Source organism: Leptodactylus fuscus, chromosome 8 (assembly GCF_031893055.1).
Source record: "Leptodactylus fuscus isolate aLepFus1 chromosome 8, aLepFus1.hap2, whole genome shotgun sequence".
Lineage (NCBI taxonomy): Eukaryota > Metazoa > Chordata > Amphibia > Anura > Leptodactylidae > Leptodactylus > Leptodactylus fuscus.
This window is the reverse complement of record NC_134272.1, coordinates 12620766-12637293: the sequence shown is the minus strand read 5'-3', so window position 1 is coordinate 12637293 and position 16528 is coordinate 12620766. Positions and strand designations below refer to the sequence as shown.

Sequence of the window (16528 nt, the reverse complement as noted above, 5' to 3'; positions counted from 1 at the left end):
ATATAACTACTATAATACTGCTCCTATGTACAAGAATATAACTACTATAATACTACTCCTATGTACAAGAATATAACTACTATAATACTGCCCCCTATGTACAAGAATATAACTACTATAATACTACTCCTATGTACAAGAATATAACTACTATAATACTATCTCCTATGTACAAGAATATAACTACTATAATACTACTCCTATGTACAAGAATATAACTACTATAATACTGCTCCTATGTACAAGAATATAACTACTATAATACTGCCCCCTATGTACAAGAATATAACTACTATAATACTACTCCTATGTACAAGAATATAACTACTATAATACTATCTCCTATGTACAAGAATATAACTACTATAATACTACTCCTATGTACAAGAATATAACTACTATAATACTGCTCCTATGTACAAGAATATAACTACTATAATACTACCTCCTATGTACAAGAATATACTATAATTCTGCAATCTATCAAAGAACATTAACACCCTCTCCCAATCTTTTTAGTCACTCACCGTTTGGTTGGTGGACTCAGAATGTCTGCCGGGTTTACTGACGGTCAGAAAGAACGTGTACTCCACATCTGGCTCCAGCTTTGATTTGTGTATGAACATTTCGCCCAGTTCGGAGGTGACCTCTGAGTTACACGTAGCACTTTGTAAATTCTAAACCAGAGGATACAAATATCTGTGTCATTCGATGAGTACTGCGGCACATAATCTCTACGTAACTGTGAGGGCAGGGCAGAGGTGAGGCAGCAGTCGGTGCAATGTCTATAAAGCAGTAGATCTCTGAATGTAGCATAGCGTACTAATAGACAGCATAATGATCGGGAATTGTAGATACTACAAGAAGAAAGGAAAATAATAACAAAAATCAGACATTTTACCTTCGTCAGTGTTGTACATGACCACTTATAGGAGAGGGGAGTCTGCTCTTCTTCTTCCAGGTTTGGGTCATAAGACTTCTTCCCATCCAATATTAAATCCCGGCCACTTGACCAAACTCTATAGGATCCTCCATCGATGATTGGCACCAATTTGCTTGGTAACATTGTGACATTGGCATAACTGCTTCTAGACAATGGTGTGTCTCCAAAGGACACAGAGAACCCAAAGCAATAGTCTCCAATCTCGAGAGCCAGCTTGGGCACTACCAACTGAGGTCGGCTCATATCAACATTCAGAAGGTGGACCTTGTCGGACTCATGGTAATGTAGACAACTAGTTGCTTTGTATATCTCCCATAGGTGTTTGGTTTGGTAGCTAATGCAGCCACGGAGATTGATCTCGGCCTCGATATAGTTCTTCTGGGACCTTCTCATGATCACTTGAGTAGGCAGCTCCAGCTGGACTTCTGGTTCTTCACATTGAAGGATCCGAGTGGTCACAGTCATTTCAGAGAACCAAAAGCTGATTAGATTAGAGGCATTGACCTTAACCTGAAATTCTCCAGGGGCATGGTAAGTATGGTTCGGAAATTCAGAATAAGTCACCAAAGGGGGTGTATTATCTCCGAAGGTCCATTCAAATCTAACATCCAGAGGATTCGGAAGAACAACGGCATTAAAAGTTACACTTCTGTTCACAAACGCATTGACCGGAATCAATTCGAGTCCAACAATCAGTTCTTGGACTTTTATAACCTTTGAGATGTTCTGACTCCCCAGGGCATTAGATGCACTGATGTATATGGTGAGGGTACCAGCACCCACTGGGATGTAAGTCACATTTGGGCCTGCTAAGCTAGTGGGAGGGTGCCCCTGCAAATCAAAAAGCCAAGTGTAGGCAACCAGAGAGCCATGACTGACTTCTGCTCTGAAATTCTTCTCAAACCTGGCTGGTATGGCCACTTCACAACAATTTACAAGTTTCAAGTTCTGTATAGCTTCAAGCACGGATATCATGACCGTGTATCGTTCTTCACTCACTTGGTTATGTGCCACCACAGTCACCGGATAGCCACCAATTTTGGTAAACTCATACGTGTAACTACTGCCATTAAGAACAATGGAAAAGTCTCCATTTATGGTCAGCTCATAGCTTACGGAAGAACCAGAAGACAAAGTGATGTTGAAGGTGACCAACTCCCCAGGTTCCACCACCATCTTGCTGACGTGAAGTTTTAGACCTTGAATTTTGTCTTGCACAGTGATGTTTTTGTGAGCAATTTCCCAACTAACGTCGTTTGAGGCGTTGAGACTGACCGTGTAGAATCCAGCTACCTCAAAGGGAACAATGGCCACCTTTCCATTGATGGAGCCACCAGGAATATTCCAGGTCCACGATACATTTGAACCACGCTGAATACTGCTGGTAAGGCACAAGATAGTTCCTGTGGGCACATAATCTCCCTTATGGTCCAAGCTTATGATGGATAATCCCTCAACTGGTTCTTGAACAAAGACTGTGATAGTTGAGTTGACCGAGCCCAGAGTGTTGTTGGCGACAGCAAGAACTTCCTTTGGACCAGGGCTCTGAAAATTATACAAGATGTATGACTTATAAGTGAACCAAACCACACTTTCTTCCAGGTACCAGGTGTACATCACTCCAGACCCACTGCCTAAACTCATACTGATGTTGACTGTTGTGTTAAGAGCAGCTGGATTAGGAGATGCCAAAAGATGTATTTGGCTAAGAGTTTCCACAAACACCACGCTGATCCGGACAGTTGCGTTTCCCAACATATTGACTGCTCTCAGAACAATGGTATACGTTTCGGGTTCCGTACTCAAGAACTGATAGGTTTTGCCGGCGCCACTCTGAATAAGACTGTCATTCTTCAAGATAAACCAACTGTACGAAATATTGGTCCCATCTTTGATGGTGGCCTGTAGAGGTAGGCTCTTGTTGGTCGGGAAACAACAATCGTTGACCAAGTCTCCTGTGGTAATTTGAAGTCCTTCAATGGTCTGTAATACATATATAATAATGCTATCCTGAAGGGAACCAAGCTCATTCTCAGCTGTCACAATGACGTTAAACGTTCCGATGGAGCGGAAAGTGTACGAGATGGTGGAATTACAAAATATGGGAGAACAACGATCACAAAGTATCCATGAATATCGGATATCATCACCTGATTGGATGAAAGCCGAGAAGGTGACGGAACCATTCAGAGGCACCACAGTCCTGGTGGCGCTCATGGTTAGGCCATGTATTCGGGTCTTGACTGTTACATTCATATGGACCCTACTGCTACTTACGCCATTGAATCCATTTAGGCTGATGGTAAAGCTCCCTGTGGTGTTATAACTATAAGCGACTGACTGTCCTTCATTTGTGAACCCATCTCCAAAATCCCAATGGTACTGAACTTTTGTCCCACTTCCCACAGCTGAAAATAAGTATATTTGATCCAATTCCAAAAACTGTGTCCCATTGTGTTCAATTTTGATGGTCCCAATGGGTTCTTGGACATCTACCAACGCAGTTCCATTATGGAAAGAGACATTGTTGTAGACAGACACCATGACTTGATACACACCAGGGACTTTGTACAGGTAGTGGACCTCTGTCCCACCATTATTTCTCGAACCATTCGCCCCAAAGTCCCACGTGTAACGGTACTGATAGGCGGGGAAGACAATGACTTGGAAATGACTATCGTTGCCAAGGCTTACATACTGTTGAGCCGGGAACAAGGTGACATTGACTATTTCAGGCTCAATACAAACATTGGTGTAATAATAGGCCTTGTTCACATGGCTGGAGAGTATGAGGGAAAGTGGGAATATTCCTGAAGTTGAGAAGTCATACTCTACGGAGGGGTTCCCATAAATGGTAATGCCTGAAGAACTATTGCCAAATGTCCAGTTAAAGATATAATGTTCATAGTCCCCGGTGACATACGCCGTCAGGGTGACGTTTGCATTTTCAAGGATGCAAGTGGAGGGCTCTATTTTAAGAACCTGTAGGACATAGACACGGACTTGAAGAAGCTCGGACAAGGAGTTGACAGCATTGCTAGCGGTTATGTTCACGGTGTAATTTCCATCTTTGCAATACGTATGGTTTATCATAGGCTCATTACCCTCAAATATATACTCATCGCCCATGTTGAACCTCCATGTGATATTGTCCCCAGTTTCTACCGAAGCATTGATAAAGGTTTGCAAGCCTCTCTCGGTTGGTTCATCGGATGACACCACCAGTCCGGTTATCTCCTCGTAAACATGGACGGTCTTCTTTGCCTCTATCTCACTGATGTTGTTGACAGCAAACACAGTGACATTGTAGGTCCCGGTGGTGTCATACGTGTGATTCAGCACTGTCTCACTGATATTGAAGTAGAACGTGCCATCGCCTAAGTCCCAGGTGTAGAGGACGCCAAACGGTGAGGGCTCGGGGATTACTTGGAAGAGGACTGATTTTTCGCTGACCAAGACTGGAGCATCAGTAACGATGGTTAAATTGGTCAACCAAGCTTGGACCTGCAGCGGTATCACCTGCGACATGTTCTCATAGGTGTTGAAGACTGTCAGGGTGAAATTGTATTCTCCTGGAAAATAAAATTGCAAAATTGTTGTCAATTTACAAAAAAAAAAATGAATGCGTTTTTGTTATTGCGTCAGGGGTTGTTCGGTGAACAATTTTGTAATATAACTAATTAACCTATCTAACTTCCTTTTATTAGAAAACAGGCTGTAAAATTCTCCCTAGCAAATCCCTAAATGAGCTGCTACAAGAGAAATCCATACACAATTGTATTGTAGAGCTGTAGCATTTGCCAAGGTGATGGAAGGCAGATTTGGGACAGTTTTCGGAAGTGGAAGGCCGCCTTCAAATCCATTCCAAATTAGGTGAACATACCATAAAAACTCTGCGATATCAGCTACACAATATAATACAACATAATATAATATAGCGTAACGTTAGATCTTATAGATGTAAGAAGGCAGATATCTCACCGGACTCTTGGTAGGTGTGGGTGATGTTATTCTCTATAAGCACCATATGGACAGATGGATTAGGAACTGGGAAGGATTGGTTATATGGAGGCTTAAAATGATAATCTTCTTGTGCTCCATCCCCAAATATCCACCTAGAAGGGACAACACGTTAATGCGACGTAAGGGTCCAAGCCTGCCCTCCTGGAGCACACTATAGGGAGACTTACCTGAACGTGACCTCAACAGCAGAGTCCAGTAAGATGCTGGCCGAGAGCTCTTGCAAGGCATTCTGGGTCACGATGCTTGGGACTCCACTGAGCTGAAGATTTTGCATTGGGTTCATATTCTCTACCGTGACGTTGTAGATTATGAAGGCGCTGCTGACGTGGTTGGAGGCGGTCAGCTGTGGAGGACAACACACCTTTACTATATGGCAAGGGGTGCAGAGAGGCAAAAGGCTGAAAAAGGGATTTCTACAGCCGACTGTATAAAAGTATGAAAGAAAGCCCCATACCGTCATCTTGTACACCCCCGCCATCTGGTAAATGACATTGAAGGCAGTGAAGGAGTAGGTGAAAGACGAGCGGTCATCCACGGTCCATTTGAACACCACATCTGATCCAGACTCTACGGTTGCACAATTGTTCTGTAAGACATAAGAACATGGTGAGATCCATGACATACGACACGTGGGAGAAAAACGCACTTCACATAGATGTATGAATAGCGATGTATGAACCTTTAGAATAGCGGAAACTACCTAAACAGAACGATCAGGTTATCAGAAATGGGCAACCATCATGTCACATGACCATGGTGGCCAATGTACTATAATATATGGTCAACAGGAGACTCAGGTATTTTTGGGGTGGTCTGTACTTTAGAGCCCCTATGATAGACCCGTAGTGTGCCTAAGAGGTCTGACAGTACAGGATGACCAAACTACAGCTATAGGCTATGGCAACTGTCACCAACGTGCGACTTTAACATCCAACTGGGAATCACGTGGCCCTAGCCTTAAGTCGGCCATACACATTAGAGGAACGTTGGCTGAACCTGCCAATTTAGCTGGACTGGATGACCACCTAACCTACAGAGGGTAGACCAAACTTTTCCCATATGGCCGATGTCAAGGAAAAGAAGGTTCGGAGATGTTAAACTTTGATATGCCCATTCCTTTTGTTCTCAATAATATTCTGGCAGTGGCTTATTCCCCTTTCTATTGAGAACAGATGAATGCGCAGCTGAGCCAAGCATGCATGTATATGGGGCTGAAATCCACTGGAAATTATATGTATCGCATTCATATAAAGAGATCACATCACAGGGGTCATCATTTCGACCTGAAGAATAACACAATATTATGGGGTAGATCTTTATACGACACAATAAGGTGGTTCTAGGCTGGAGGAAGCTCCATCTTAAGAAATCAGTGTAACCTATTAAAGCAGGTTGTAGATTTCAACATAACGGCCGCACATGGTGGGACCGCTCTGGGAAACCGGATAGAAGGAGAGACGAGAAAACACTGCACAAGCGGCTTGGCTGCCAGTCACCGACTGCGGTTTCTGCATCATTGACGATAATAAACTACAGTATCTGAACGCTTTGGTGATTCACAACCCACCTGCTCAGCAGAACTCTGAATTCAGTAACTTCACAACAATTTACCAGACCGGTCAATGGTCGCCATAACAAGTCCTGTGTCTCTATTAGTCATGACTGGTACAAATAATTAAAGGGGTTTTCCAGTCTTTAGATATAGATCGTCTACAGCACTATCTACTTGTAGGATAAGGTTTCTTATCTAGACAACCTCATAAAGGGCTGGACACAAAATATACATAGCAATGCAACCTACCACCCGTGTATTGACCAGAACCCTCTCCTGGGCGTACGGTCTTATGCTCAGTCCTCTGATGGGTTCCTCCATTTTTACTTGGATTGTTCTGTTCTCTGAGCTTATCTCGTTTTGTACTAAAATCACAACTTCCACGACTCCTTTTCCAAGACCCTGAAGATTGATCTCGGCAAAAGAAACATCCCCCCGGCCTGCATCACACTCCGTGGTGCGAGTGGACATCACTGGAGGACAGGATTGCCCAAAGCTCCAGCTCTGGTTGGTGCCAACCCAATGCGCCGTTGCATTAGATCCAGTGTGAAGTTTAAGGACCAGGACAGTATAATTGACAGGAACATAATAGATCTCTTCTTGTAGGACTGGGTAGACCACGGTCAAGCCTGAAACCGGTGACACCACAGTGAAGGTACAAGAACGAGTAGCTTCAAACAACTGGTTGGTGAACCGGGTCACAACAGTATATCTTCCAGGATGCCGAAGACCACCATTTGGCTGATGGCTAAAAAGTAGAGAACTTTCTTCAGTGGTGCCAACGACTCTAATGGAGCAAGACACTGCACCATCTACTTTACTGGGCCAGTTTTCAACTGTCCTGTTGACTGTCGATTCTCCAAGAAGATCTCCAGGAATACATTCCATCCAATTCTCCTGCCGAATAACGTGGTAAGATCTAGAAGAGTGGCAATGTAGAAGCTTCTTGGGTGGAGCGTCATGCTGGACCACAAGGAGGGAGCCTGGTAACACCTCAACGCTCACATCCACAAGAGAGGCCTAAAAAGTCAACGGGAATCTATTACATTTTGCAAATGAATAGGATCCGTCACAATAAAAAAAAGACCCAAAATATACACCAGAGTGAATGTAGCCTTAAAACAGGAGGAAAGATGAAAAGTGACAACCACTCTTCTGTCTTAAATATTCTAAAATTTTGTGAGGAATAGCAGAGGAACATCACAATGAAGACCTGAAGAAGAAGACGAAGAGCAAAGTCTGGACACATTACCAGATACTGAGTGGCGTTTCCTGGAGGTATTACGAAGAGATATTCCTTCAAGAGGATGAAGTTAGGAAGACTAGTATTGGACTGGGTTGACAATATGGTGGCAGAGATGGAGGATTCGTTGGCAGGGAAGCAGCCGCTCTCCACCGGTAAGCCGCTGTCTGTGTAGTTCGGGGACTCCAGATCTTCCTCACACTTGGGTAGGCTCTCGTTGCTGGGCAGGGGGGTAGTAGTGGAGGTGGTAGATTTAACTGGACAATCTGGAGAAAGAAAACAGGGTCTTAAGAATTAGAGACTGAAACACTGAGAAAAGTGACCCAGTAAGACACAATATGATGACTATCAAGATTTGTCCTTACAGCTACTAAGTACAGACGACTAGGGATAACGTTTCCCTTACAAGGAAGTGCAAGATGATCCTGCTTCTTTTTAGCCCTTGTCTAGACAGCACCTAGTCGATGGCACAACATGGGCATGAAGTCAAATGTTATACAGCGATGAAGACAGGATAAAGAAAGTCTATGTATAGTCACAGTCCGAAGAGAAACCGTCATATACTGACTCACCAAGTCAACACAGTCTATAGTCAACCTGGATCCGTCTATGACAAATTCTGCATTAAGTCTAAAGGGTTAACACTTCCCTTAACCTACACCTTAGAAATGACTACACTGGATCTACAATGAATGCTGTGCCCCAGATTTAGCCATATGATTATACTACAGGCACCGTGGTATACCCCGCACCCTGGCAAAGTCAGTATGGACTCTCCCAAAAATGCAAATAATCGCTTCCACACCAAAAAAAAAAAACAGGATTGTTATTTTTGTGTTTATATGCAGTTTCCTTGGTTTCCACATACTTTGGTCAATTTTCCAGAATTTCCAGCTACTCTGCATTTGGATAAAGTTGCTCAGGTCTACTGTCAGCCAAAATCAGTATCTCCTTTCCTTCACACGCAGGTGCACGGATAAAAAAGATCCACTGGCGTCCAATATCAGATATGTATACGGTATACTAATGAAAGACTACTATATATATATATTTAACCAGAGGCTTGTGCCAATGCCCTTAGCCATAAGAAAGCAGAATAACAAAATAAACAGGAGAGCCAGGGCTAGTAAGGAGTTAATCTCTAGCACATTTCCAATTAACCCCTTGCATGACTATTGACGTGAGAGTCCCGAGCGTGACATCATGGAAGCCATAAGTCCTAACCTCATGAACCATGATATAGGTTATACAGTTTGTCGGTGGGCATCTGGGTTGACGCAGCTCTTCAGGAGATACTAGAAGATTAAAAACTAGTTCTGTGGAGGAAAGCTGCTCAATCCTTGGCATGGACGAGTGAGGTCAGCTATAAGGAGTTGGGCCTGTGACCAGGTGACAGAGTCGGTGTCGGTGTCAGAGAGGTATTTACTGTCCCATAAAAAAAAGAAGTATTTCATATAACACACAACATAGACCATGAAGTTTTGGGTCCAAACCTCAAGCGACAGGAACCTTTTAAGAATAGCACCACAAATCTAGTTAAAGGGGCAGTGCTGTTAAGGACATTTATTCCCTATCCACAGGAAAGGGGATTAGTGTCAGACTGTAGGGGTCTCACCACTGGTTTGCCCAGGGATCAGGGAACCGGGGACAAAGAGTCTTCCTAAAACCTTCTTGTGAACTGAGCACCAATGCACTTGAATGACCAGCGCTCCATTCACTTCTATGGGGCTGCCAGGACTGTCATTTCTGGCAGTGCCAATAGCCCCAGAGAAGTGAATGAAGCCCCGTTCAGGCAAGTGCATTGGTGCTCCATTCACAAGGAGGCTTTAAGGAGACTTTCAATCCCACGTTCTCATGATCGCTAGATATCACAGACAAGCCACTGCAGACTATGGATACAGATGGATGGTTGTCCAATGACGGTTCGAGAGTGCCAGATCTCTGTTCTGGTTCATAGAGGGGGTCCAGAGTGGGTCTCCTCCTCTAGGATGTCCATACACACTAATAAGAAGTATAGGGGTTGTCTTCACTACAAACTGTCTCTGATGACTTCTCTATATTGGGGGACCCTTGGTTCATCTCTTACCTTGCACTTTGCTCGGGGTGTATACTTGGAACTTCATTTGGACGGACTCTTCCAGATCCTCAGTCACAAATTCTAGAGCTGATAAATAGACTTTCTGCGCAAACCTGAACTCAGGGAAGATGAGCACCTGATACAATGAAGAAACAGAGGTTAGTACAGAGAACAGATGAAGCATACAGATGGCGGCGTATATTACTGAGCCTGTTAGTGCGTATGTTCACCTGTTCTCATATTTCATCTACACACAGAGATAATTCCCTTTGTACCGAGTTACAGTCTGTGATATACTTCCCAGCTGCATTCACAACTTTACATGCTGCAGTGCTGAAATCTTCCAGCATTCCCTCCTTATTCAGTGTCTTGTTCAGATCTTTTACAGAACTGTGCAAAAGTTTAAGACAGGAATAGGAAGAAATTCTGCGCGGTAAGAGAAGGGTTAATAGTTTATTTTTGTCAATTAACAAAATTAAGCAAATTAAAAAGAGGGAAATGTAAATCCCATCAATATCTGGTGTGACCTTTGTCTACCATCAGTTCTTCTCAAGCCAAAATTCAGCAGGGAGGTTGTTCCTGCCGCCATCTTGAAGAACAAAGCACAGATCTTCTGTGGATGTTGCTTGCTCCAATCTGTCTGTCTCTTTATGACATCCCAGACAGACTGGATGATGCTGAGATCAGGGCTATATCTGTGGGGGCCATAACATCACGTCCACCGAAGGGGAAAGGTCGCACCAAATATTGATGGGATTTACAATTCTCTTTTCTTTATTCACTTCATTTTGTTTATGGACAAATTTTTTTTACTATTAACCCTTCTATTTCCAAAAGCAGCATTTTCGACACCTGCCTAAAATCTTTCCACAATACAGTATATTTTGACAAGTGGAATCTTTGTATCCAAAAGTAAAGTCACCGAGATTTACAGATGAACATATATTCTCATATATTCTAATATTTCTTCACTTCATAGAGGACAGGCATTCACGACTGCTCATCCTGGGCCTCCTGGTTCACAAGTAAGACACAGGCTGAGCAGTAGGAGAGGATGATGTAGTATATCAGACTCAGATACACAGTTTGGTACCTACCTCCACCTCCCCATAAGGGGACGACACGTTCTCCTCTCTTGACAAGTTCTGCAATGGCCAATTTGTGTCAAAGACAGAAGATCCGACCACAAAGTATTCTGCGTTCAGAGTCAGAGCTGGAACCAAAGGCAACAAGAACATCGATGAAAATATGTCCATAGAGACGGCAACTGATCCTTAGACAACCCGCATGGTTAAGCCCCTCTGTAGCCCCCGGGGACACCTACTGAATGGTCATGTAAGGATTCTTCACGGGACTTGTTGATTGCTTCCTCTGGTTATGGGGCTCCTGGCAGTGACATCCCCCATGAGGATGTTCTCATCATAGGAACACTTGTACATATTGTATTACAGGAAAATGTAAAAAATGCAAAAGATATCCAGAAGCGCTGAACAATATGTACCTTGTGGCTTGTATTCACACACATAGCTGTGTTTGGAGCTGCACAGGTCGGTGTTACACACCCCATTAGGTCCCATTCTCACACAGCGATCTGCCTGGGATGGTTCAGGTTCCCCCGGGAGCCAGTTCTGGCAGCTCTCCAGGTCAAAGCGCTTCCCCGCAGGGAGGGATTCTGCACTTCTGGTGTCATTGAATCCGATCCACACCTCCAGACCACTTATGGAATAACAAGGAGAAGATGGCATTAATGTCACAATAATACCAGGGAAGACAAAGCGATAGTAATTCATTTCCTATTATATTGGTCCCTGTGTGAATGAGATAAATTTGGGCTCCACTGGAGACAGAGGCAAAGAGTTACGTCTAAGGCCAAAGCCCAAGGCCTGGGTTCTAGGACATTCCCCCAACCTCGGCCTCTGAAGTTGAGACGGTAGCTGTTAGATTGACAATCAATGATAAAATTGATCCTCGGGGGCGTAACCATTAATAATGCAAAACCTCGAGTCAAGGGGTGGAAAGGATCGAAAAATAACCCTCTGCCCTATATAAGAAGTAATTAAATCTGTAATGTAAGCAATGTTGGAGAGTTTGCTCCTCAGGGGTGTAACTATAAGAGGTACAAATGTAAAGTCTAGAGCCTGAGAGAGTCCAAAAATATAAGAGGTAATGAGACCTGTACTGTAAATGTGGGACAGTCGGGGTGTCCTGGAATATATTTTGCATCAAGATCAGGCCACTGAGGGAGCATTATACTGTATGAGAGCCCTGAGAGGACATTATACTGTGTGCGGAGCCACTAAGATGGAATTATACAGTGTAGGGGCCACTGAGGGAGCATTATACAGTATGGGAGCCCTGAGAGGACATTATACTGTGTGGGAACCAACTAAGAGGGAATTATACAGTGTGGGGGCCACTGAGGGGGGCATTATACAGTATGGGAGCCCTGAGAGGACATTATACTGTGTGCGGAGCCACTAACATGGAATTATACAGTGTAGGTGCCGCTAAGGGGGGAATTATTCTGTGTGGGGGGCTACTAAGGGAACATTATACTGCATGGGGGCCCACTGAGGGGACACTATACTGTACAGGGCCACTGAGGGAGCATTATGTATGGAGGAACCATTATACTGTATGGAGGGAACACTGAGGGGACATTATACTGTGTAGGGAGCAGCTAAAAGGGAATTATACTGTTTGGGGGCAACTGAGGGGACCTTATACTGCCTGGGGCCACTGAGGGGACATAATTCTGTGTTTGGGCCACTGTCGGAGCATTATAGTATGTTGGGACATCATAAAGTGTGAGGACCACTGAGGGTGAATTATAATGTGTGAGGGCCCTTAATATTTTGTGGGGGCTACTGTGGGGCATTATACTGTGTGGGGGCACCAAGGCACTGACCTGAGTCTAAGGGGCCTAGGAGGGCTTAGGAGTTTGGCTTGTTGTCCTTCTTAGGACAAAACAGGAGTGGGGGCCCAGTCCGTTTGCCTATATGCGGCCCTGAAATTCGTGTTGGTGGCGCTGCCCCCGGCATAACCATTAGAGAAGGGACTGCTCCATCGAAATGTAACGCACGGGGGATGACATAACCTTATTATGTTGGACTGCATTCCTAATGTTATAATGAGTCAATGTCAATTATAATCATTTCCTATGTATAATTATCCATTACCCTGGAATGAGCAAGGCTAAGAGCTCGGTACGGTATAGAGGTTCAGGCTACACATGTGTTTCCTCTCCCAGCATCCTCAGTTGCCAAGGACAGACCGGTTGAAACAAGCTGCTTCTGGGGCCCCCGAGAAGAGACGGGGAAAGGATTGCAAACAGCTGCTGTAGGACTATGTGTATACAGGAGTCAGTGCCAGGAGCTGGCTGGCTGCTAGGGAGGAAATTACACATTGATCTCCGTCCTGCCCCTGAGACACAGCAAATAATGGACAAAACGCCCCGGACATAAAGATTCATTCACTGACGGGCCCTGCCCCCAGGGGCGCTTATAAATAAATATTACCCTGCTAGAGAGGCTTAAACCAACCGAACCGTTATATCAATATCTGCTAGCAACTCCCAGCTGGAGATAGAAAGATTCTGTTATTTTAGGTTTTTAGAGCTTCCAACCTCACCGATCCTGCACGATGAGCGAAATACGCTGACATGCATTTATATCGCTAGGTAAAGCCTGCCGTTCAGTACGTCATAGAATAGCTGTGACAGGGGGCGACACGGGGGGTGTCTATGCTTAACGTATAGAAATTTCTTTTAAAAAATTGAGAAATGTCTGTGTAGCCCTTAGCAATCAAGTATAACCCTTCCAGATTCTTGCATAACAGAGGCACTGGATATGACTTACTGGGGTAGGGGTACCCAGCTGGCGGACCATGGCCTGAAAGCGGACTATAGCCACCAGCTGTCTGGACCCCAGGTTCCTTATGTTCCTGGACGCATCTTCTGACCCCTGCCCCTTTACTACTGATGGGATCGGCCCTTCGGCCTAAACAGGCGTAACGTGGCTACGTTCCACTGCAGGAACAATTGCCGATCACTGTCGGTTGTGTAATGTATCAGTGCTAAAGGGGCAACGGTCTGCAAGTCGGTCTTATCCCAACCTCTGTGGGAGGAGGCAATAAAATGATATTATGATGTATGGGGGTACAAAGGGGGTCATACTGTGTTAGGGTAAGTTCACACGGAGGAAAGTGGAGCGCAATCTGGCACGTATACACGTGCCGGCAGATGACGCGCTCAAAATGCTCCCATTCATTTCAATGGGAGCCGGGATCGTATACGCCGCGTTATTTTGCGGCCGCAAAATAACGTGGCGTATACGCTTCTAACTCCCACTGAAATGAATGGGAGCATTTTGAGTGCGTCATCTGCCGGCACGTGTATATGTGCCAGATTGCGCTCCACTTTCCTCCGTGTGAACTCCCCCTTAGAGTACTAATCAGCATTATATGATGTGAGGGGACTAACGGGATGTTATACCATGTGGAGGCCACCATAGGGGGCATTATATGTGTGGGCCAATATACTGTGCAGATGTAATGTGCTATTATACTTGTGGGGACGCTAAGGAGGAATTATACTGTGGGTAGGGGCACCAATAGGACAAACCACTATGGGGCCATTATATTGTGCGGGGACCAAAATACTGCCTGGAGAGTAATAATGTAGTATTATATTTGTTAGGGTACTAAGGGGGCTTCATCACTAGATGTTACACAGAGGTGGGCGGTATCACTGGGTAGGGTCAAGGGGCAAGGTCAGGAGTGCTCAGGGTTAGGTGTGACAGATCTAGGTTAGTGAACACTAGTTAAGCTCCACCCCTTTGTCAGATATAACAATGCACCTGTCTCTGATAGCAGAATACAACTTGTGCAGAGTTTCCCCTTATGTAGAGTGACAGCGGGTGCCTCCTCTGCCCCTCACTCATCTGCTGTAGACCTCAATACACTTCACTTTCCATGGGAAACAGTATAATATATAGGCAGTATGCCATATCCACATACCTGGTCACCCGGGTCTCCAGAAACTTCTGCAATTCATGACTGCTCACAACAGCCATATCCCCATTTCCGAGATCCTGGCAGACTTTTTGTCCTTCGAACCACCCAGCTTTTTCTGATACCAGCTGGTAACAATGGTTATTGTCAGGGTACACCACACTTCCAGGTGGACAGGCAGGGGAGACTGTAGGATAGCGGAGGGAGTTACATCAGTTTTGGAATCACATCGGCATGACCCTTTATATAGTCCCCATATGGACATCATTGAGGAGGAAGGGTCTGCTGAATGGAACCATCCTCTATTAGCAAAGGCAAAGGTCGTCTTTCATGTAATACAAGATCCCCAATTTATTGAAATGGCCACCAAGTAATTCCACATTTCCCCAGAGATACCAGCTGGTTATGGAGACATAACACAGGCCATTGGTGGTGGACTCAATATCAATATCCTTCTACTCAACCCAAGACTGCTCTTATAGTCCCAGTAGACAGACCACATCATGTTCCTGCTTACCTTCCTCACCACTCTCAGATGTTACAGTAGACTCCACATCCACCTCAGTTCCACCTTTCATCTTCACCTGGACATCCACGTTTTCATTAGTTTTCACCAGAGATGGGCATATGATCTGGACCTCATCAGGCAGCCCTACCACTCTTAATTCATCATGAATGAGAAGGTCTCTGCTACCCTGACGTATAGTCACAGTCACGTTGTACATCCCAGGCTGGGCATACCTATGGGTGATGTTAAGCTCATTGGTGCTATAGATCTGATCTCCCACATCCCAGAGGAGAGGAGTAACCGAGATTGGTGCCTTGACCTCTAAATGCACAGACTCCCCAAGGCTATACGTTTCTTGGGAGTGCTGCAGGATGGCAAACGACTCAGTGATGAAGACCTCTTGGACAATTGTTAGGTTGCATTCGGAGAAGAGGGACTGAGAATTGCAGACCTCCCGACACTGAAGAGACTTGTTGGGTGAGATGGTATTGCCGCAAGCGCAACCATGTTTTGGTTCAAGAGTCCAGAAGCTGAAGAGGTTAGCAAAACACTGTGCACTGCAAGTCTCATTTGTTGGGTCAGACTGGTGGATGGGTGTAAAGGTCAACACAGACTCATCGGGAGATGAGAAATTTTGCGAACAAAAGATTAGGTCACTCCCTGCAAGAAGAGACATATTAATGGATTAGTTTTTCGATACCATTTAATACACCTGTTGTGTGTCCAATGTCCAGTATTGTGTATCTGCAGCCCTCATGTGGTGGAGATCCATTATCTTCATGATGTACCATACATGTCAACTGTGCTTGGAGAGTGAAGATGGCTACTATGTGTTGGGAAAACTGACATAGCCCTACAAGGACTAGCCCTTAGGACTGGTTACTTACCACACATGGACTTGGAGAAAGAGACATTGAGTAGATGCTGGCCAGATACCACAGGAGGTCCATCACAGAGCGTGGAGTCTGTTTGCTCCAATCTAACCCCATTTTCAGTAGCCCATAAAGGTAGCCATGACATACGGCAGTCGCAAATCCATGGATTGTCACTCAAGTCCCTGTAAAGTATTGCCAGTAATATTTCAGTTCACTTTGGCTCCCAAACTCAAACAAACCCAAACATTTTTCAGGCTCGGTTTCCACCACAAATACAAACCCCCTCTGTTATGGTAC

The 16528-nt window shown here is 44.7% G+C and overlaps 1 protein-coding gene across 1 annotated transcript in view; it reads right to left on the bottom strand.

Moving 5' to 3' along the window:
- Nucleotides 1-16528, bottom strand: part of PKD1 (polycystin 1, transient receptor potential channel interacting) — a 73348-nt gene that overhangs the window by 25029 nt on the left and 31791 nt on the right. Inside the window, exons 3-15 of the mRNA XM_075284679.1 lie at nt 16244-16413; nt 15366-16016; nt 14855-15035; nt 11340-11554; nt 10936-11051; nt 9848-9974; nt 7771-8027; nt 6768-7538; nt 5421-5552; nt 5134-5309; nt 4925-5058; nt 902-4515; nt 528-677 (exon numbers count right to left, since the gene is read on the bottom strand). Of these exons, the coding sequence (XP_075140780.1) occupies nt 528-677; nt 902-4515; nt 4925-5058; nt 5134-5309; nt 5421-5552; nt 6768-7538; nt 7771-8027; nt 9848-9974; nt 10936-11051; nt 11340-11554; nt 14855-15035; nt 15366-16016; nt 16244-16413 (6694 nt within the window). The remainder of the gene's footprint in view (nt 1-527; nt 678-901; nt 4516-4924; nt 5059-5133; nt 5310-5420; nt 5553-6767; nt 7539-7770; nt 8028-9847; nt 9975-10935; nt 11052-11339; nt 11555-14854; nt 15036-15365; nt 16017-16243; nt 16414-16528) is intronic.